At 38.5% G+C, this 22,216-nt stretch overlaps 1 protein-coding gene across 1 annotated transcript in view; it reads right to left on the bottom strand.

The window, feature by feature from the left end:
- Positions 1-22,216, bottom strand: part of LOC140146038 (uncharacterized) — a 171,680-nt gene that overhangs the window by 113,359 nt on the left and 36,105 nt on the right. The window contains exon 21 of the mRNA XM_072167780.1: positions 18,967-18,996. Coding sequence (XP_072023881.1) covers positions 18,967-18,996 — 30 coding nt within the window. The remainder of the gene's footprint in view (positions 1-18,966; positions 18,997-22,216) is intronic.

Raw genomic sequence — 22,216 nt, 5'->3', positions numbered from 1 at the left:
TCTACCTTGATCATGTTGATCGTCTTGATTTCGTTAGGGTATCCAGTGCAAAGATAAGTCTACATCCTCTTGATGTTTCCCTTGATGACAGACACCAATATGCAAGTGATGCTGTTGTTGGGCTGTTTTTTTTTTAAGGAAAGACTGTCTTCTAATTTAAAGACATAATTTACGATTTCGGTCAAATATTAGTTTTGTTCTTTGTCATAAATAATGAAATAATATTAGTAGTAAATATGTCAGGAAGATATCTGGTCATGATTTTGAGGTAAAAAAGGAAGTTAGACTCACCACTTACTATCCATCTTGGCCGCTTATTAAACTACTGTGATTTAGGGGGAATTTGGCTGATTCTAATTAGGTGTAAGTTGGGAAAGTTGTATAAACATGACAAATATGCCAAAAAATCTGGTTTGAAAATAATTATGGCGTATAAGTCTTTGCCATATTTCTAAACATGCGTACCTTTAGACCAACAATGTAACAGTTATGAGGCCCAAAAGGTTCCATAATTCCAGGGTTAGACCAACAATATAGCAGTTATGAGGTCCCAAAGTTTCTATAATTCCAGGGTTAGACCAACAATTTAGCAGTTATGAGGTCCCAAAGTTTCCATAATATTCCAGGGTTAAGACAAACCTTAAAGAATAAATAGGGGTAGGGGTGTACGTGTATTGTTGGTTGGCGTCGCGTGCATGTGTTTTCACGCTCATACGTAGGCATATGGAATATAATGGTTTATATTGATGAGGCCGATTCATTTTGTGAGAGTATCCATAGTCAGGAAAGTCTACCTTATTGTATCATTTGCTGTCAAAACAGTTCATTGGGTTTGCACAAAGTGCAAGTGGGTGTGGGGTGTACCACCATAAGCTGTCTTCAGTACACAGACTATGAATGTGTACCACCGTGAGCTAGCTGTCTTCATTAGACAGCACACACATGTGTCACCGTGAATTAACTATCTTCAGTGGGCAGCACAATATTATGTGTATCACCGTGAGCTAGCTATCTTTAGTCAACATTACAAGCATTTTGTAGAACCATGAGCTAGTTATCTTCAGTAGACAGCACCCGTACGCATGTACAACCATTATTTATTTTCAGTAGACAGCACATGCATATAAGTATTATGTGTACCCCTGTGAGCTAGCCGTCTTCGGTTGACAAAACACGCATGTACCACAGTGAACTTGCTATCTTCAGTAGACAGCAAAACGTATGCTATGTGTACCACCATGAGCTATCTTCAGTAGACTGTAACTGTCTACTGAAGAAAGCTCAGGGTGGTACATATCTGCATGTAATGTATACTGAAGATAACTGACAGTGGAGTGGTACACGTACGTGTGCTGTCTACTTAAGATAGTTTACGGTGGAATACACAGGTGTGCGTCTACTGAAGATAGCTAGCTCATATGGTGGTACACATGTGTGATGTTGTCTAATGAAGATAGCTTTTGATTTGATTTGATTTGATTTGATCGGGTTTTTGACAACCCTGGATAACCCAAGAAAGCCTCTATTGAAGCTTATTTCCATCGGGGTCCATTTGAACACCGGGACGGGTTGGGAACAGTCAGGGGTTAACCCCTACTCTTTTCGAATCTGACTGCGAGATACATGTACAGGTATGGCTCTCTGCACATGGGACCGACGGCTTAACGTCCCCTCCGAAGGACGAAGTACTTTCATGATTCATTAACATTTACCCAATTCTAAATGAACCATGGGGAGAGCGGAAGTTTGAATTTAATCTACAGAGGTTGCCAATTAATTTCAGACTTTTTTTCTAAGTCAATATCCCAGCAAATCGCCACCACCGGGAATTGGCCCCGGGACCTCATGCACTAAAAGCAAGTACCCTAACCATTGTGCCACGCTCTCCCTAGCTCATGGTGGTACATGTGTGTTTGTGTTATCAACTGAAGATAACTCAGGATGGTACACATGTGTACAACCGTGTGCTAGCTATTTTCAGTAGACAGCACCCGCATATTTTCAGCAGAAAAACACATGCATATGTGTACCACCGTGAGCTATCTTCAGTAGACAGCACCCGCATGTGTATACCAACGTGAGCTAGCTATCTTCAGTAGACAGCACCCGCATGTGTACCACCGTGAACTATCTATCTTCAGAGCACACGCATGTGTACCACCGTGAGCTATCTATCTTCAGTAGACAGCACACGCATGTGTACCACCGTGAGGTAGCTATCTTCAGTAGACAGCACACACATGTGTACCACTATGAGCTAACTATCTTCAGTAGACAGCACACGCATGTGTACCACCGTGAGGTAGCTATCTTCAGTAGACAGCACACACATGTGTACCACTATGAGCAAGCTATCTTCAGTAGACAGCACACGCATGTACCACCGTGAACTATCTATCTTCAGTAGACAGCACACACACACTTGTACCACCAAGCGCTAGCAAAAATTGTGAAATGACGGCCTAATTGAAGACAAGTGTTCACTTTGTGTATATAATTGCTTTAAACATAAAGTGTCAGGTGTCCAAAGCAGAAGCGGAAAGGGCAACTTCTTAAATGCATACCCAATGGTGTTTTGGTGGTGATGGGGGGGTGTTCACCCTGAAAATCTTGCAAATTGAAGGTCCAATTGAAGACATTATTGTGTGAAATTTTAGTTAGAAAATTAAAAGTTAAAACTCATGTAAAAATGAAGGCCCAAATAAAGCCACTCGTGGACCATTACTGGTATTCACTAATACTGTAGGCCTAAAGTGTACAGGTGTCCCAATAAGAAGTGAAAACGGTCACTTGTTTATTCATTTCTTGTCTTAGGTGAGATGTGAGACACTATTATCATTGCTTTAAACAAAAAAGGACCCGAACTCAATTTGGAAAAGTTTTAATTTTACACTCGTCCACGGACACTTTATAGACTCGCAATTACTAACGCATGCATGGATTGATGTTATAGTCAGCACTGAGTCCATCTTAATACAGACTTTGGTAAAAGTGATGGGCCATGACAGTCCACACATGTGTACCAGACTCAGCTAGCTATCTTCAGTAGACAGCACCCAGATGTGTACCACTATGAGCTAGCTATCTTCAGTAGACAGCATACTCATGTGTACCAGCGTGAGCTATCTTCAGTAGACAGCACCCACATGTGTACCAGACTCAGCTAGCTATCTTCAGTAGACAGCACCCAGATGTGTACCACTATGAGCTAGCTGTCTTCAGTAGATAGCCCACACACGTGTACCAGAGTGAGCTAGCCATCTTCAGTAGACAGCACACACATGTGTACCACTATGAGCTAGCTGTCTTCAGTAGATAGCCCACATATGTGTACCACTGTGAGCTAGCTGTCTGCAGTAGACAGCCCACACATGTGTACCAGATTCAGTTAGCTATCTTCAGTAGACAGCACCCAGATGTGTACCACTATAAAAAAAAAAAAAGCTATGAGCTAGCTATCTTCGGTAGACAACACACAAGTGTGTACCAGCATAAGCTAGCTATCTTCAGTAGAAAGCTAGCTATCTTCAGTAGACAGCACCCACATGTGTACCACTATGAGCTAGCTATCTTCAGTAGATAGCACACACATGTGTAGCACTATGAGCTAGCTATCTTCGGTAGACAACACCCGCATGTGTACCACTATCAGCTAGCTATCTTCAGTAGATAATGCATGTATGTGTACCACCATGAATTAGCTATCTTCAGTAGCCAGCACACAGTCACCGTGAGCTAGCTATCTTCAGTAGACAGCACACTCATGTACCACCGTGAGCTATCTTCATTAGACAGCACACATGTGTACCACCGTGAGCTAGCTATCTTCAGTAGACAGCATCCACATGTGTACCACTATGAGCTAGCTATCTTCAGTAGACAGCACACATTCCGAAACCAAACATTTTTTGCTGATAAACATGTTTTTTTGATCAAAAAAGCGGTCTCACAATTAATTTTCTGTGTGGTCTAAGACCCTGTTCAAAGCAGCAATATCTGGCATTGGAGGTCAAGCTGCCATCTAAGTGTAATATCTGCACCACCTCACCCCCATGCCCGTGGGATGCTGGCCGCTGTTATGTTTTAGATTTTAAACCAGTTCGACCAATTTGTCAAAGTTTGCCACCCTGGCCCCCACCCTTTAAGTCAACCAAAACTAATAATTTTATTTTCTGGAATCAGCCTTCATTTTGAATCCATTAATAGTAATTATAATCACACAATAAGAACATCTTCAACACAAAATATTGCAACAAAGTAGACATTGTTGAGTTGGATACAGAATATTTATGGATTTATTTTCACCAATTATTTCTTTACTAAGATTGATTATAATATAATATATATCTATACAAAAATGTACACAATGAGCACAGAAATGTGACTGTTGAAAGAGAATTGAATTGGACACACACCCGCACTCACCCCCCCCCCCCACCCCCACACACAGATACAAAGTAATAATAAAAAGAGAGAGAGAAAAAAACCTACCTAAATATTATATGTCAGAGAACACAAGTTTAGATAGTCAAGTATATTTCTCTTACTAGTTTTTAAAAACCCTTTATGGCCAAGATTCAGATGAGCTTTGTTTCTATCTACGCTTTTGTTTCATAAAATAATTAGGGCATAATAAATATCCGATTAAATTGGAAGGTGGAAAAGCATCCTTTTCTTTTGACTGACTTGAATCTGTCACATATTTCATATGCATATTTTTTGGGGCGCGAGCCCCCAGGGTAAAAGCAGTGGTGTCCAATACGAAGGGGCGGTGGAACAAGAAAGGGACGGCGGAAGAATGAGCGGCAAAAATAATTAGTAAAGAAAAAAGGGCGGAAAAAATTAGAAAAGTATGAAAATTGTGAAAAAATTGGACTATACATCAAAATGTGTTGCTTTTAGTGCGCTAGCGCCTATAATCCTTTTTTTTTTTGCTTTTCACTTTTTCAAACCACCGAAAAAAAATTGGGTCAACCTTTTCTTCAGACCCCCGGGGTAGGAGCGGCCATGGTACGCTACTGTATTTGATCTAATTTGCCCTAGAATCTTCAGACATCATCATAATAAATTGTTCATTAGTTAAAATCAGTCTCATTTAGGAGAGACTATGATATCTCACTTAAGATAAAATCAGTCTTATTTAGAAAAGACCATGATAAAAACCAAATATTGTCATTCTTGAAGGCAATTTCAAAATCCCTCAATTTCATCATCATGACTTTGTGACCCAAATTTGACACTGTGGTACACGCACATTACAAATTTGCCATCAACACTGACTTACTCACTTTGCATGTTCAATGCACAAATGTTTCCATTTCACTTTCAACTATAACCTAGTTTTTTGGCCTCATTCAAACTTTTAGAGTAAATATTATTTTACAGTTTCTACAACATTAAAAAATTTCCTTTTATGTATTGTAACTGTTGCAATAAATATATTGGTAACTATTTGATTTGGTTATAACATGTGATAATCAAGCAAAACAATGTCTTATTTAATTGGTATTTGACTTTAACCCCAGAATGTGACAATTCGTCGTCCGTATTCCATAGTGGCGTATAGTGGGGCGCCGCGAATAAACAACTTTTCGAGAAAATCGGGTTTGAAGAAATGTCAATTTAAAATCGAGTTGTGTAAATCAGACATTCATTATATTTTGTAAATGATGTGAAATTTCTGTAGTAAACTAAATATATTTTATTGTTATATATTTTTCAAAGGAAATAAATACATACTATTGCTGGCAAACTGACAATAAAACTATACGTCACTATGGAAAACGAACAAAACGCAATACCCTAACCTTACGTTAACCGTATGCCGCCTCGGTCGCTGTGTAATCCCTATGGCGTTACTTTTCTTTGTTCTTATTCCATAGTGGCGTATAGGTCCGATGCGTGTACGCCACTATGACATACGATGTTTTTCATTTTTGCCGATATTTCATAATTATAAAATGTAGATAAAAAGTGGCGTATGGTCGATACGCCACTATGGAATACTGAAAAATGTCACTTTGTAACTATATACATTTAATTAATTAATTACTAATTAATTAGCTAATTATAACTGATGAGACTTAGAAAAAATGAAAGAGAACATCATTAAAGACATATGTGCCAATTTTCAAAAAAATGAATAAAAATCACTATACGCCACTATGGAATACAGCCGACGAATTAGACAGATAGTAAAGTCAAACTTCAAATAATACATCAAATGCAATTCATTGTAATTGATGTCAAATCAGCTCATAACTCAAAAACTATTTTTTGACATTGTTCATATTTTGCTTGATATTATCACATGTTAACAACAAAAGCTATAGTCTGTCCAAGATAAGAAAAGCTACTTTATAATAAATGAGTCTTTAGTTTAACAGATACAACATAGACAAATTCACATTACAATATTATTACTTGTATAAGTTTTGACCTTTCAACACCACTACACAATGCATTTTTATGACAATGATTGGATGCAGCAAAGGGGACAGATTGGCTAAGGTTAACCCTAACCCAACTAGGACTCACTAAAGCTCACTATTAAAACCACCCTGCTTGCGTGCATTCCACGCGACTTGATGACGCAATCAGACCAAGTCATATGTGTAGCTACATGCTGGGGATCTTCTGCGTGGCATGCGAGGGGTCCGAGGTTCGAATCCCGGGGTGCCAAGTGACATTCTTCTTCATCTTCTCTCCTTTTTCGCTCCTTCTTTCCCTTCCGATAGCCAAAAAACCACGGGTAGGGTTAGGGTTAGGGGTAAATTGAATGCCTTCTATTCCTCACCCATCAAAGCCAATATCCTTAAATGTAGGCCTACTACCTCATAAAATTCATTCATTGCACCCCAAGCATACACCCAGCACTATCTTGCAAAGTATCATATTATGTATTCAGTGTTGAAAGGTTAAAGGTTAAAAAAATGGAGACTTGGAGTTCCAAATACGGTGAAGGTCTGTCTCTGATGATGGTGTCCTCTCACCATGGCGATGGATGACGGCTGGTAACGATGCCAAATGAGGCCCCTAAATTTGGCAATGCATAGCAATCCAACAATGGAGTATAACAGTGCAGATTTGTTTACAACAATGGAAGTACAGGCTACTACAGAATGTGTCAAAAAGAATGTTACCCAACATGATTGGCAAATTTATCATCAAGATTCAATCAAGATTACAATACATCAACACAATAATACAAATATCAATAATATGAAACAAAATATGCAATAATATCAAAGTACGAGAAAAACATTAACTTGGGTAACATTATTTTTGAATCACCCTGTAGCATGATACCACACAATGAGTTACAGACAAGACAGTATGTCAAGCATTTCAGACGAAGATAAATAAATTTGTGAGTAATGAAAGTGAGGATAAGTAAACTCAAAAGTATAAACTCAAAATTAGTCCCAATCATCAAGCAAATGAATGTTGTTCTTGATTTATTTTTTGAATTATGAGCTGATTTAACTTTAACGTTGGTTTTTTTTTTTTGATGGAATTGTTTTGTCACATTCTGGTAAAAGAAGGAGTAAATGAAAAATACCCATGGTATCTCACATCTCAGGCATGGGGTATCAATGTAAATGAGCTATCTACCTGTGATAATAATCTTGTCACATTCTGAGAGTGAAGTAAGCTCGCCTAAGGAGTATAGGCCTATCCTATAACTCTCCAAAAATGTTGATTTTTGTAACATTTTGTTTACTGGCTTGACTTTGGGTCAAATGTTGAGTTTACATTCAAAGTTTCTGAGCAGGTTATATAATGCTATACTCTATACTCTGGTAAGTACTGATGGTAGTAAATGTAGTAATGATATCAAATGCAAAGCTAAGTGGAATTTGGTACAGCAGAGGTAATAAGTGGTGTGAATTTTATATCGAAAAAAGGAGTCAAATTAAGAATCCAACTCCCAAAGGAGTAAAATTGGAAGTAATGTAGAAAGAGTGGAATACATGAATACATCTGAAATTAGACTCTTTTCAAGAGTTGAATTTTTACTCAATATGAGTTACATGGTGATTGTTTAAAACCTACCAAAAATTGCTAAAACATTCCAAAAATAAAGAAAAAGAACATAAGTAGATTGCTAACAATGTCCCCACACTAATAAATATATAAGTAAACACACAGGTAAATATGATATGAAAAAAATCCCCCAAGTAATGAAGAGTTAAAATGGTACACAGTCATTTGTGGATCATACCAAAACAAATACTTTTTGTGGCATTAATAAAAATACACATCCCAAAACACAGTATTTAAAAGAAAACAAATTAAAAAAATGCAAAAATTGATAAAATTGAAAGGTGGTAAACTTAATCAATTTTAAATTTACTTTTCTATATCAAATTATGACACAAAGATGATATAAAACACTATAGAAAAATTGCAATTTTGAAGGTGAAATAATTAAGAGCAGAATTGGATAACAAACCTGTCACAGACAAGATAAAGCATCATCTCCAATCAAGACATAAAACATGTGTGGGTGTTGTTTCAAATAGTCAATTAACTTAACCAATGAGTGGTGCAAATTCACATAATCATCAAAGTGCTAACAAGAAGATTAAATCAAACAATGTTAATAATATAAAGTACCATAAAATTGCCCAAAGAGCAAGATCTATAATGATCAACTGGTAACATATTGACAAATTAACAAAATAACAAATAAACCATGGAAAATCAATAATTGATTCACTCACTCACTCAATTAATTAATCAAGCCCTCAATCAATTGATCAAACAATCAATTGATCAATCAATCAATCAGTCAACCAACTAATATTTTTCTGAACACAAGTTTCAATATCCTGTCGTAATGATGTATTGTTTACATGGATTTGAATAATGCCAATTAAACATAATATAAAGTTGACACAAGAGCTTCACTGGAGAGTCGAGGTGTATAGGCCTAATAATATTATTTTACGACGCAGAATTTTTACGAGGCAAAAATTCACTTTGAGTTAATGTAAAATATGGCCAATTTGAGCTGGAATTTTAGTGCTTACATTAATCGCCCCTCAAAAATCTCAACAATTTTGGAATTTTAAATTTTTGTTTCCAGATTTTTATTCAACATAAAAAATGCAATCAAATAAACCTAAACATGAAATGATTTCAAACTGTGGTAAAATCCTATAGGAGTATGCACTGTACCTATATGCCCTATTGAATTACACATAAGAACTATAAGAACCGCTAACCCAAGAATAGGCATATTTGTACTCATTTTGCTCGATTCTTTATCCCGATTCCAAATCCATCAACGAAATTTTCAAAATCTAAAATTTTTATGACGCGTTATTCAATTTTTTTGCATCTGAGTTACCACCAGAATCACTGAACGCACCAAAAAAAACACCAAAAATTTTGGAATTTTAAACTTTCGTCCCCAGATGTGGATTAAGCATAAAAATGCAATTGAATAAGCACAAACATGACTCGGTTTGGTTCAGTGGTTCTTCAGATCAACTATGCAATTTTTTTGGAAATGATTTTGCCCTATGGTAAAACCCTATAGAAGAATGCATGAAAATTAATTAAATGTGAAAATAAAAAAAATATCCATGAAAATTAATTAAATGTGAAAATAAAATTAATTTGAATAACTTAATATAATTAGCATAATCCCATTGATATGTTAATTTAATGATGTTGATAAATGGGTCTATTTTTTACGTGTATACACTTCAACTCTGCCACTATTACTACCCTCCCCTCTACTTACAATCAGTTTACTGTTACTCTTTGCCATAGCCCGGCATCCATCATACCTATCAAGTTGTTGTTTAGCATCTATTGGGATGGTAGTAAGATGTGTAGCATCTTGTGTAAAACACAAGATATTGGCACTACCCAAATCACATATAAACAACACACCACTATGAAAACAAACACCACGTGGCCTAATCATGCCAGGACATTGAACCCTATGTACTAAGCCATCTTGATTGACAATTTGTACTACACTGAGATCAGAGATGATGACATTATTATGTGATGTGACAGCCATGTACCCAGGCTGTATGTCAACATTAAAACTATTGATGTGTTTCCCATCACCTGTGTGTTTACTTATGTAATTACCTCTGACATCACCTACCAACAGATTACAATCTGTGTCCACACATATTCCATATAGCTGTGCTTTATAATTACCTACATTGTGACCTGGTTCAACAGAGAGCCAACTACCACAATACTTACCATCATCAGCATTATAATACCTAACATAAGCTGACTGGTCTGTAACATAATATTTACCTGAGGTGTAAACAACACCACAGGGACTATTTAGTTGTTGTGTTGTATCAAGCTTAAACCTGTACTTCCCTTGTGTATTGTAAACAAACACACATTTTGCATCCCAATCTGCAATTGCTATATCTCCATTGCTCTCATGGATAGCTATGCCTCTTGGCCCCCTCAATTTACCTTTAACGACCATTTGTTTCTTCCATTCACCTATATCTGAAATGTAACAAGTAAAATATACAATGAGATTAATATGTAATAAAATAATTGCAAGAAATATAATTAATTAAATACTAATGATAACATAATGAATAACAATAATAACAATATTAATAAATAAATAATTAATTTAAAAACAATAAATCCGCAGTATGGCTATACCCCACTAGCATCCCTCTAATTATAATCAGTTTGTTGTTACTCTTTGCCATGCCATAGCATCCACCATTCCTATCACCTTGTTGTCCAGCATCTATTGTGATGGTAGTAAAATTGCAGGAAATATAATATATTAAATACTAATGATAACACAATGAATAACAATAATAACAATGTTAATTAATAAATAATTAATTTAAAAACAATAAATTCTATCACGACAATCCCTGAACGGAAAATAGTCAAGTTTGGATTCATTTCGATGCGATTTTTATGCTCATTCCAGATATGTCATCGGAATTTTAAAAATCCAAAATTTTTACGCCGCGAAACTTCACTTCATGAATCCTATTGATGGGCCTATACTGTAAATCTATGGTGTATACTTGTATGTGATATTTTATTTGGAGAATGGCTTAACCAAAACTGGGCTTGGTTGTACTCATTTTGATGCATTTTTCATGCTGATATCAAATATGTCATCGAAATTTTTATGATGCGAAACTTAACTTTGTGAATAGACCCTATGTATTGAGATAGTGCAATGCAATGTAAACTACGCAAAAAAAGTTTCTTTATGGTTAGGAAATTTACCCACTATTAAAATCTAGTGACCAATTATGTACGTTTGCTAAATAATTGCATGCGGGAGATTGTCCTGCTAGATTTTAATAGTGGGTAAATTTCCTAACCATAAAAAACTTTTTTTGCGTAGTGTACATGCTTGTGTATAGCCAGAGTAATGGGATGGAACATGGACCTTTTAAGCATCATTATTTCTTAATTTTATGTCCAAAGTATATAAAACTATAAATTTTTGGAATGGAAATGAGTGGAGGAATCCCATGGTGACATCAGCTTTTTAAAAAAATCTGTAGTTTTTGAAAAAAATCACAAAAATACACTTTTTTAACCCAATTTTTTGGTGACAACATAAAAAACAAAATAAGTTCGAGTAAACATTTAGGAAGAGACATAAAATTAGGGAAAGTTTTTTTATTTTTTTGAAATTCGCATCTTCTTGGAAAAAACATGCAATTTTGTTACTTTATTACGCTAAAAATGGCAAATAATGGTGTATATTCCATAGCCATCAGACAGGAAAAACAAGTCAAGCTCAACAGAGACGGGGGCCGGGATCTTCCGAGAATTTACGACTGTCTTCTAGAAACACCAAAATCATCCAAGTGTGAAGAAGACAGTCAGCCAGTCATTACTGCCTGAGGATGGTAACAGTTAGTTACCGAAAATATTAGCAGGTAAATATTTATTTATTTGCCTTCAGTTTCCGTTGAAAGTTTTAAAATTTTCTTGTGTATATTTTTGTTTAAAACAAATATTTTGAAAAAATGAGAAAAAGTTTTCTAGACTTTGATGAGCTCTAAACTATAGTGCAAAAAGTTTAACTTTTGCGTGCATATTTTTTTAGTTATCTTGTCACAAAAATCGTGCAATGTTGTCAAACGTGAACTTAACTCTGAGAATTTGACGCTTTATTTAGTAAAAAATGTCAAAATTATGCACAAAACGTCCTTATATTTGAAAACGGGAAGACTTTCACACTTGTAAATAAAAAGCTGTATCTGGAGCATGATATAAATGTACATCTTTTTGCATCAATGAATCCATTATGTCTGCTTTTAGTGCGCCAAAATTCAAAATAATTGAAAAATCTGAGTGCCATTTTGAGCTATTTTGACTTTGTTTTGTTTACACAAGTTTTGCTGGCGTTAACAACATACTGAACGTGAATCGTAAAAGCGTAAAATCACAGTATTTCGCGATTCTTGAACTTTCTGACTCATTATTTCTCGCCAATTTACTAAGCTGTCTTGAGCCATGTGACTTTTTATTAGAGTTGAAAAGAGTGCAATAATGATTTTTAAATCAAGCAAAAATGGGGGGAAATATCAACAGTTGTATTTTATCAATTTCAAATTAAAGAATACAATAAGTGTTCGTAAGTATCACGAAATCTCAAATTCGGGTGTGGACGAATGTGCCCCCCTTAGTCTGCCCTTAACATAGCATTAACACAACTCCTTTGATGTGTGTAGCAGACACAATGAACCAACACGGGGGAGGGAGGCACTCAACTAAAATTTTGGGCAAAATAGGGGCTTGATGAACTGACATTTTGGCCAAATGATAAGATCACTTCGGTTAGGAGTCTACAAACATAGTTTTGCCGCAGTTGCATAGCGTCATAGGGAGACGGGGGGGGGGGCATCTGCCCCAAATCGATTTGAAAATTTAGAATATCTCATAGGAAAATTGGCAATAAATGGCTCATGTCCCCAACCATGCCTGGTGCTCACCCAATAATGGTCGGTGCCCCCAATAGGATGACTTTTTTTTTAATTAAAAAAAAAAAAATGCAAGGTGAACAATAGCCCAATAGGAATGACCAAGTCAAGCACTTATATAGGCAACAGGGCACTATATTAGTAATCCTTATGGACTAATCAATGGTTCACAGCAGCTTAGGGGAGTGACAAGAACAATCTGCTAAATCATGATCCCAAAAGATGTTGATGTACACAGCTCTTGAAGGATTGAGCTCCATAATCAGTGATTTCTCCAACTACAATGTCTGGGAGTCCATCCCAAACATGGACTGCAACATGGACGAAAGTTCTGCCGGCTGACAAGTTTCTTGAGACTGGCTTAGTCAGTGCATGACTTGGCATTGAGAGACTGGAGCGAGTGGCTCGTCTGCACACGTAAGGCTTGGGCAGTAATGCTTTCAAATCTGGCAGGCACAAGCTGGTGTGCATCTTGTAGAGCACAGATGCAGCAGCCACCTTCGCTGTGATGTAAAGAGGGATGTTAAGATCCATTCTTGCCTGCTGCTTGTCAACACCAATAATCCTCAATGCTTTGCTCTGTATGGAGTCAAGGAGCTTCAGGGTGGTGGTTGAGTCCCTCATCCAGCACAGTGAGGCATACTCCATAACACTGCAATTCTGGGCCTCAGAACTGTGGCTCTCCCTTTTACATCAAGCTTGTTTGCTACCCTCCTTAGTGCTCCAAGCTTCAGTCCAGCTCTAGCAGCAGTGTTGGAAATGTGCTTATCCTAGGTGAGTTTCTTATCAATAGTAACACCCAGGATTTCCAGCTCATCCATCTGTGCCAGTTTGGTGTTTCCAAAATAAAGGTCTTGTCTAGTTGGATTCTTCTTTCTTGAGATAGTCAGGGCTTTACACTTGGAGGGCTCGAAGGTGACTTTCCACTTGTCTGCCCAGATCCTCATTCTCTCCAGGTCCCGGTTGAGACTCGCTGTTGCAGCCATGCTGTCATTACTTGATCTGATCTCTCAGAATAGGGTGAAGTCATATATATCATCTGCATACAGATACAGGGTGTTCTCGCATTCATCTCCCAGATCATTAATAAAGACAGTGAATAGCAGCGGGCCAGGATTAAGCCTTGTGGTACAGAGGCATTGATGGACGTACTGTTTGAGGATTGGCCAGATAGAACCACTTTGATGGACCGGTTGGATAGGTAGCTCTCAATCCAGGTCAGAAGCTTGCCAGAAACTCCTTTGCCTTTCAGCTTGGAGCAAAGTCCTTTATGCCATACCTTGTCAAATGCTCCTTTGATGTCCAAGGCAATTAGACGCACTTCATGACTTCTGTCTAGAGCATTAGACCATTGCTGAGAGAGGATGGTTAAGATGACGGCTGTGTTGTGACGGGGTCTAAAGCCAAACTGTCTGTCTGAAATGAGATGGTGCTGCAACAGGTACTTCTGAAGCTGCTTCTGTACCACTGCCTCCATAACCTTGCTGATGTTGCTAAGAAGAGAGATGGGGCGGTACATGGATGGATTGGACTTTGAGTCCCTCTTATGGACCGGGATGACTGAAGCACACTTCCACTGGCTGGGAAACACTCCCTTTGCAAAGCACAGGTCAAATAGGCGGCTGAGAGGTCTTGCTAATTCAGCACTGCACTCTTTCAAGATTCTATTGGGAATCTCATCAGGTCCATTAGCTTTATCATGTTCCTCCTGATGTCCTTGGCTTTGAAAACTATGGAGTCCTTAGAATTTGGTGGTGTCCCTTTTACTTCTGGAGCAGGTTCTTCTGCATTCTCAAGTTGGCATTTCCTAGCAAAAGTCTGTCCTAGTATTTCAGCCTTCTCCTTTGCCGTAGTGTAGACCTGGTTTTGATCTTTTATTACAGGTATATCTGCCCTAGCTTTTCTTCCAGACAGAGTATTAACCGTGTTCCACCACTTTTTGCTGCTCAGGCTTCCACCTGAAAGCTCTTCACTCAGCTTGTTGTTGTTGTATTTCCTTCTCAACCTGATTGTATTCCCTTCTGGCTTCTGCAAACTTATCCTTGTTTTATTTAACCTCTTGAACAGGCAACGCTTCCTATTTGCAGCTCTCTTGCAGCTGTCATAAAAACCAAACTTTGTTGCCAGTTTTTTTGGTAACAAACTTACTCGGAATGTATACGCTACACCATTTTTTGGACTAGACTCCATTCACCGGTGGGAGTGATTTTTTTTGAGGCGGTCATGTTCATAATTTTGGGTGTTTACTGGGGGAAGAGTTCTGAGGGGGGGCTTTGGCATATACCCACACACCCTGGCACCCCCACTTGATGTTGATTAAGATAATTCTTGCATCAACATCTGAAAATCGATATGGCAAGTAACTGACCGGATGTAGGTACAAGTTAGGGACGGCTTCAAAACTCGACTGTCGGTTGCCCGCCGGTCCCATCTGGTGGGAGCTGGTTTCTATTGCTCTAAACAATTTAAAGCGGTTCAACCGCCATCAACCATCCTTAAGTATCCTGATCAGGGATCGGAATAATAAGCATATGTGTGACAGGATGTCGTTCTATTTCTCTACCCAAGAGAAAGACAGACACACCCTCGACAACCGGAAGCCCCAAGGGCTGCGAATAACCAACATAATGAATCCATTTGTTAATCTTTTGGAACAGATATCGCTGCACAGGTATTACTCTAATGGACCCAACTTTTCAAGGTGACTGGAAAACTGCCCTCTAATGACTCCGGTCCTGCACTACTACCTAGTGTACTGCCTCAGCTGGACTGCAGTATATAGAGTCACATGTACTCCAGAACAGCAGTATGTCCCCTAGAGGGGTGATCTTCCTACTAGTGGGTGGTTTGAGCATTCCCTTGAGGAGACGTAGTAGTATCGTCTCCATAACCTCGATATATGGAAAGAGGATCACAAACTCGAAGGTCCTGATTGTTGCTGGTCAAATCCTGATCCAAGTTTCTCAGACAAGAACTCTGTAACTTGCTTCACCAGGGCTGTAAAAGGAAGACACAACTGCCTTATCACCCTAACCACGGCATGGAATAAGTGTTCACTGTATGCTAGGAAGGAAGACTCTTGTCTCCCATTGGTGATGAACCCAGTATATCTTTCTGAAAACTCTTTCCCGACTGCATTCCCTAATAAGGGCTATGCTGTCAAGTGCCGGTGCACAGTTGATAGATTGTTGCTCTGATCCCTGTGCCTCCGGGTATCTGAGGAAGAAGTTGTTTTGAAACCCACGAGAAGATCGACTATTGGCCTGAAAAAGAGGAACCTTAGCCAGTATGATGTGATCAATATGACAATGCAATGCAATGCTCCCCTCACGATCCTGGTAGTATCGAGATTGGCGGGTCGGTAAAGCCTTCACTGCTTCTTAGTCTATCTCTACAGCATCTATTGCAAAGCCAGAGGACCCACCAGGCAGGATGCATACAGGTCTATCACTTAATGGAACATCACTGTGTATATTATCTAGACAACTCCCAGAGCAAGGAGCCATATACCATCGGCCAACAAGACCTTGCGCGAGGAGAATAAAGTCACTCCTGTAATTTGCATCGTCCTGACGGTGATATCTCCATAAACATGAAAACTTGGTCTTCATCAAGTACTCTTCTGGCCTGCCCCAACACTAGCTATGACGCTATCAATGGTCATTAAGTTGGGGTGATAGTACCACCACTCGAGCTCTTCCCTGTCAGCCTCTGATATCGAAAGTGCTTGTGAAAATGGGTGATGACAGGTGCTGTGAAAATAGATGGAAATATTTTGAGTATGCCTCATGGGAGATGGCCATAGGTCTACCATACTTGTCCATTGGCCAGAACCTTCTGTCCTACTACAGCTGGTGTGCTGTCTGACCCTGTCAGGAGCCGAACACACCAAGTTACCATCATCTGTTCTGGTAAGGGTCCAGTAGCCCCCCTCCTTGAGGTGAGCTGCGCCACTAGAAGCAGTGTGGTGAGATCTGGAGTAATACATCAAGCTGATGGTGGGTACTATGTGTGACCCAACCCTGCATGGATCAATCACCAGGGTACCTCATGGTAACCCTGCAACACCACTACCCCTCCTCCTCCCTGTTGACACAGCTGTATGTGCGAACTCTGGCTAAGGGTACCGAGGCACCAGTGCGGTACTGGCTGGTTCCCAGTGCCGCTGACCCAATGTGGCACTGCATAGGCCCCTATAAAGGGGTTCCTTGCTGTGTACCAGAATACTCTGGCTGGCCAAAGCGCTTTATGTAAAAAACATTGCTGAGTATCCCTGCACTAATGAGGTATTGCATAGTACTGCATACTAAGTACTCAAGTTATATCCGGCCCTTGTGGGCCAGGATCACCCCCTTGCCAGCCGGCATGAGCAACTGCTGAAGGTGCTGCAAAACCACTAGGTGGAATAATCTGCCACGGCCTTAGGCCATGAATGAAACCACCCTGTAGTGGGTACCATGGTACATAACTTGCAGACGACTGACCCTGCATGGGTCTACGCGGGAACCTAGCCGTGCACTGCTATCCCCGAGATATACTGTGTAGGTCCTTGCATGTGAATCTAGCTGTGTATCCGGGTACCACACCGTAGGCCCAGCTGGTCCCTGTCTCAGGGAAGCTAGTTATGTACCACAGCTGCTATCAACTGGTTGTGGAAATCCTAGCTGACCATTTCACCCTAAGCTGCCCATCCATAACGGCTGAATGGGCTGCATTGATCTGCAAGGTCTAACCCCGCTAGATCAATAGGTGATTGACTAGTATGATTGGGAAATGGATTTATCGGCCAAGCCGATTGTTCCGTCGCAACCGATTGACTACCCATAGTTACACTGCCCAAACCAGCACAGGGAAGGGTGCTCCTACTCTCTCTGTCAGCCCATGACCCACTTCGGTAATCACCGAGTGCACTGAGGGAGTTACAGACACTCCTGGGGCCGGGGCCTCCACAGCAGCAACAACCACAACTCTGAATGGTACCAGTGTGAACAAACTCAGCATCCTCATCACATGAGACCAAAGGTGGATAAGGGGTGATGATCAGCAGTGAGGGCACCAAGTAGGCGATCGCACCAAGGGATCGGTGATTTTTGTTATTATTCATTTACATGGGGATAAATGACTATTGGTTTTTTCTGCATCTTGTGGATCGATGCAAGAAGTATCTTAAAAATTAATCAACATCGGAAACGGTAAGATCGTCCGGTGTACGGAGTCTAAATACGCACACATTCGGTAAACACCTTGATTTGAGTATAAAATAGTGAAAATTTTCACATTTTCGTGCCAAATAAACCATTGTGTATCATCTGTCACTTCAAATATGAAACTGAAAATTTATCCATGTAAAATTGGAGCAAACTAATGCTCAATGGGCAAATGTTTTTCATTGCCTTCCCTGAAAAAAATTGGAGCAAACTAATGCTCAATGGGCAAATGTTTTTCATTGCCTTCCCTGAAAAAAAGTCTAGGCATACCATTGTTATCCAGTGTTTTTTTTTGTTTCAACCAAGTTTCATTAAAATCCAACAATCTTATTTGACCAAGAGCAACCCTTTGATGACATTGAATTTTTTTTGACACATTATAACAATGATCATTTTCAAGTATCAAGAAAATATAACCAAATTTACTTCTCTGAATTCAGATGACTTCCATTTAAATTTTAATGCAAATTTTAAAAGAAGTGACAGATCATGGATGGTACCTAAATTCATGTTTATGTAATTTTATCCTCAAATTGTGACAGTCGTTTGTTATCTATAATTCTTGGCTATTTGTACAGAAACAAGATGTAAAATTGAACTTGCTGCTTAAAACAACAAAGTACAAAAGAAATGGAACAGTTTCAACGTATCTCAAATTGAATTGACAAATGGCATACTTTGTTTGTGTCTGCATAATCATGTAACATGAAACAATGAGCATGAACATTTATCAAAATTACACATAGTTTTGTTTTAGAGAAACCCTGGTTGAAATAAGAATGCCTGCAACTTACCAGCAGCAGTGAGGTTTCTTTTAGGTGAATCTACAAAAACAAAGAAACAAAAAAAAAGTCATATTGGTTGATTGACAATACTCAATTCTCAGACAATACATTAATAAAATGTCAGACAGAGAATGCTACTTGGGGTTGGCAATAATATTCCTATATCAGTACATCTGGATATAAAATAGTATCTGTTCATTTTCTCTAATAGTTTCATCTGTTCTGGTTTATTTAAAGGATCATGACATTCTAGCTAGGCAGTTTTCCTTACTAATCTTCTATACTCAACTCTATGCTCTGTTGCTCTCTATATGCTTTCTGACATTTCATTTCATAGGATTTTAATCAATTTTCACACAAAGTTTTTATTTTATTTATGTCGTATACAAGTCAGTAAGTACAATTGCATCTCTTAAAGTTTGGATAATTCAATACATTATACATGCTCCTCTGAGTCCTCTCCAATGAATGGATGCAGATTATGAGGTGTGCATCCACCATCATATTGAATGGTAGAAGTACAGGGTGTCCCAGAATGATCTGTACCGGGAAAGATGGAATTTTTTAGGTATGAAGGGCATGTTGAATGGTCATATTGTTTTGCATTTTAAGTTATACATATATTTAGCTTTCTCAGATTTTTTAGATTTTTAAAATTTGATGTTTCTAGTAGATGTTATAGAAGATTGCGTAACAATGGTGAATTCTAAGTTTTGACAACGCAACCTATTTTGAAAATCTGTAACATTACTAACCGCTCAGCACAAAGTTATTTAGAAAAAGTTATGCAGGTATTTTGGTTGTGCCCTGTTCATATTTCCACTTAATAGCCGATATCTATCTATTATTTATGACGTTACGAAGCAAGCATTATATGGAATTAATGATGTGTGGCCTAATCCCATTCTCTCTTTGGCGGTAGTTTTAAATATAGTTATTGTGGTGTGATGTCCATGTCATTTGAAATGCTTGCAGAGATCGAACTGCTTGTGGTACAGAAAAGACGGCTCCTCAATTTACTGTGCAGCAACGTGGATTTCTTTCAAAAACTTACTGGCAAACCGGCAGCTATGTTGAGACGCATAAAGAAGAAGATTAATTAGACGATAGTGTATAACGTAAAGAAGTTTGACGAAACGCACGGAACTGTCAGGAATCGGCAGAGTGAAGCTTCAGGTGCTCGTAAGACTGTAAGAACTTGAGCGAACATTGCCGCTGTCCGGCAAGCTTTAAGGCCCAACCCCAACAGTAGTTGTCGCCGAAATGCTGTGCCAAACATCCCACGTTCTTCATTTAATCGTATCGTGCCATTTTTCAAAGGTATGCGAGTCGTTTTTCATCGATTTTACATTATTGCATGCCACGCCAAATAAGTAGGAGACATGTCCAACATTATAATGCTGGTATCAAAAATATATACACTGCCCGTCTTCTATTTTTAGTTATTTTCGCAAACACGGTACAAATCATTCTGGGACACCCTGTACAAGTCAGTGGTATAGCAATTCAGTTATAATTGTAATTGCTCAATGTATGTCTCTCCTAATAATTGTAAGTCGCGGGGGATTTCCTAATTGTGTGCCATAGAATCCTTGCAACCCCTTTCGGCCTGCCAAAAATTGCCTGCCCCCTCTTGGCCTGTCAAAAGTCTTTGCCACCCCCTTTGCAAATGCCAAGTTTTTGGGTTCCCAATTTGCAAACTTTTGGTCTAGATTATAATGTGAGTGCAGTGAGCAGCGAATTTTGCTCATTTGAACGTTCTGTACTGAAGCCTTTTTAACATGTGTTATGTAAAAGGTGATCGGTAAAATATGTGCCAAAAATTGCTTCCCCCCACCCTTTTGACCTGCCAAAATTGCTTGCCCCCACCTTTGCATCTGCCAAATATTGCTTCCCCCTTTTAGCTTGCCAAAATATTCTTGCCCCCATACTTTAACCCTCACCAGGGCTCATATATATTGCACAGCCCCTAAAATGTACGAGTCGTACTTGACTCAAGGCCAAAATCACCTTTTACCCGAACTCACACAAATGCACAACACAAATACACTGTTTGATTAAGCTGACAAAATCTAAGTCTTTAATTGAAAGCATGTTATGATTGGTATAATATATGACAACAAATGCACATACACAATAATCAAATATAATCACTCTTTATCTATTTAGTACTTAGCCAGCATTCTTCTTCTTGGTGATCATAAAGTTCTTGCAATGTTCTGGATGACTGATGTAATATATCCTTATTCACTTGTCCTGCGAAAATCAGCGAAGTCCAGTGTACACTTGCATTGATAAATATCCTTGCATATAAAATCCTCACACAAATCTCCTTGCGCTACTTTCTCCAAAATTAACTCCTTGCGCTGCTTTCTCCAAACTTGGTGCTATTTCCACCTTTCACACAATATCTTCAGGAAGCAGGACTGCGATGCAGTTGTCCCCACTTGTATTGACAGGTGTGTTGCTCCTTTAACCAGACTTCAGCAAGTCGACAGAAGAATTTATATTCCTTTCTTGGTTGAAGTACGTTCTATGACATATTCTAGATCTTCTCCGACAACAATGGCAGATAGTAGTGCATTGACTACGTAAAATATTTCTGGTTAGCAATTTCCTTTCTTTGAAGGAATTGGACTGTAAGCATATTAGCTAGCTAGCCCAGATCAACACTATCAACTGTGACAATAATTACATTTTCTTATATATCAAGCACTGGAAAAACCATTCTATTAATAGCCATTTACTACCTTCACACTATTCTGCAATCTGGGAAATTCCCAAGTCTTAATTATAGCATTAACCTTTCTCATTACATCACTTCCTGAGGGGAATTCCATTATGATGTCATCTTCACTTTACAACCTCAGGGGGTTTCCAAATATTCCAAATTAGATATGATTCAACTTGTTTTGCTCAATTTGAGAGGGGAATTCCCCCAAAATGTCATCACTCATGTAACTTTGTAAACAAAGATAAATCATCAAATTAAATTACTGAGGGCACATCACAACATGTTTGGGAGACCAGTGTATGAATTATACTATCTGATGTTAATCTTCATTTTAACTGACTACTCACCACCAAGGAGAAGAAAACATACATTACATATTACATGTATGCATACATTATCTATAATTGGAAATTTAAACTTATGATCTCAACACAAAATTAAGACGTACCTCAAATTTTCGGTCACAACTTTGACCTTCATCTGGAGACTGGCATACCCAAGTTTGGGATCAGTGACCTTTTGGAT

The sequence above is a fragment of the Amphiura filiformis genome, chromosome 2 (assembly GCF_039555335.1).
Source record: "Amphiura filiformis chromosome 2, Afil_fr2py, whole genome shotgun sequence".
NCBI lineage: Eukaryota > Metazoa > Echinodermata > Ophiuroidea > Amphilepidida > Amphiuridae > Amphiura > Amphiura filiformis.
This window is presented reverse-complemented; position numbering and strand designations above follow the sequence as displayed.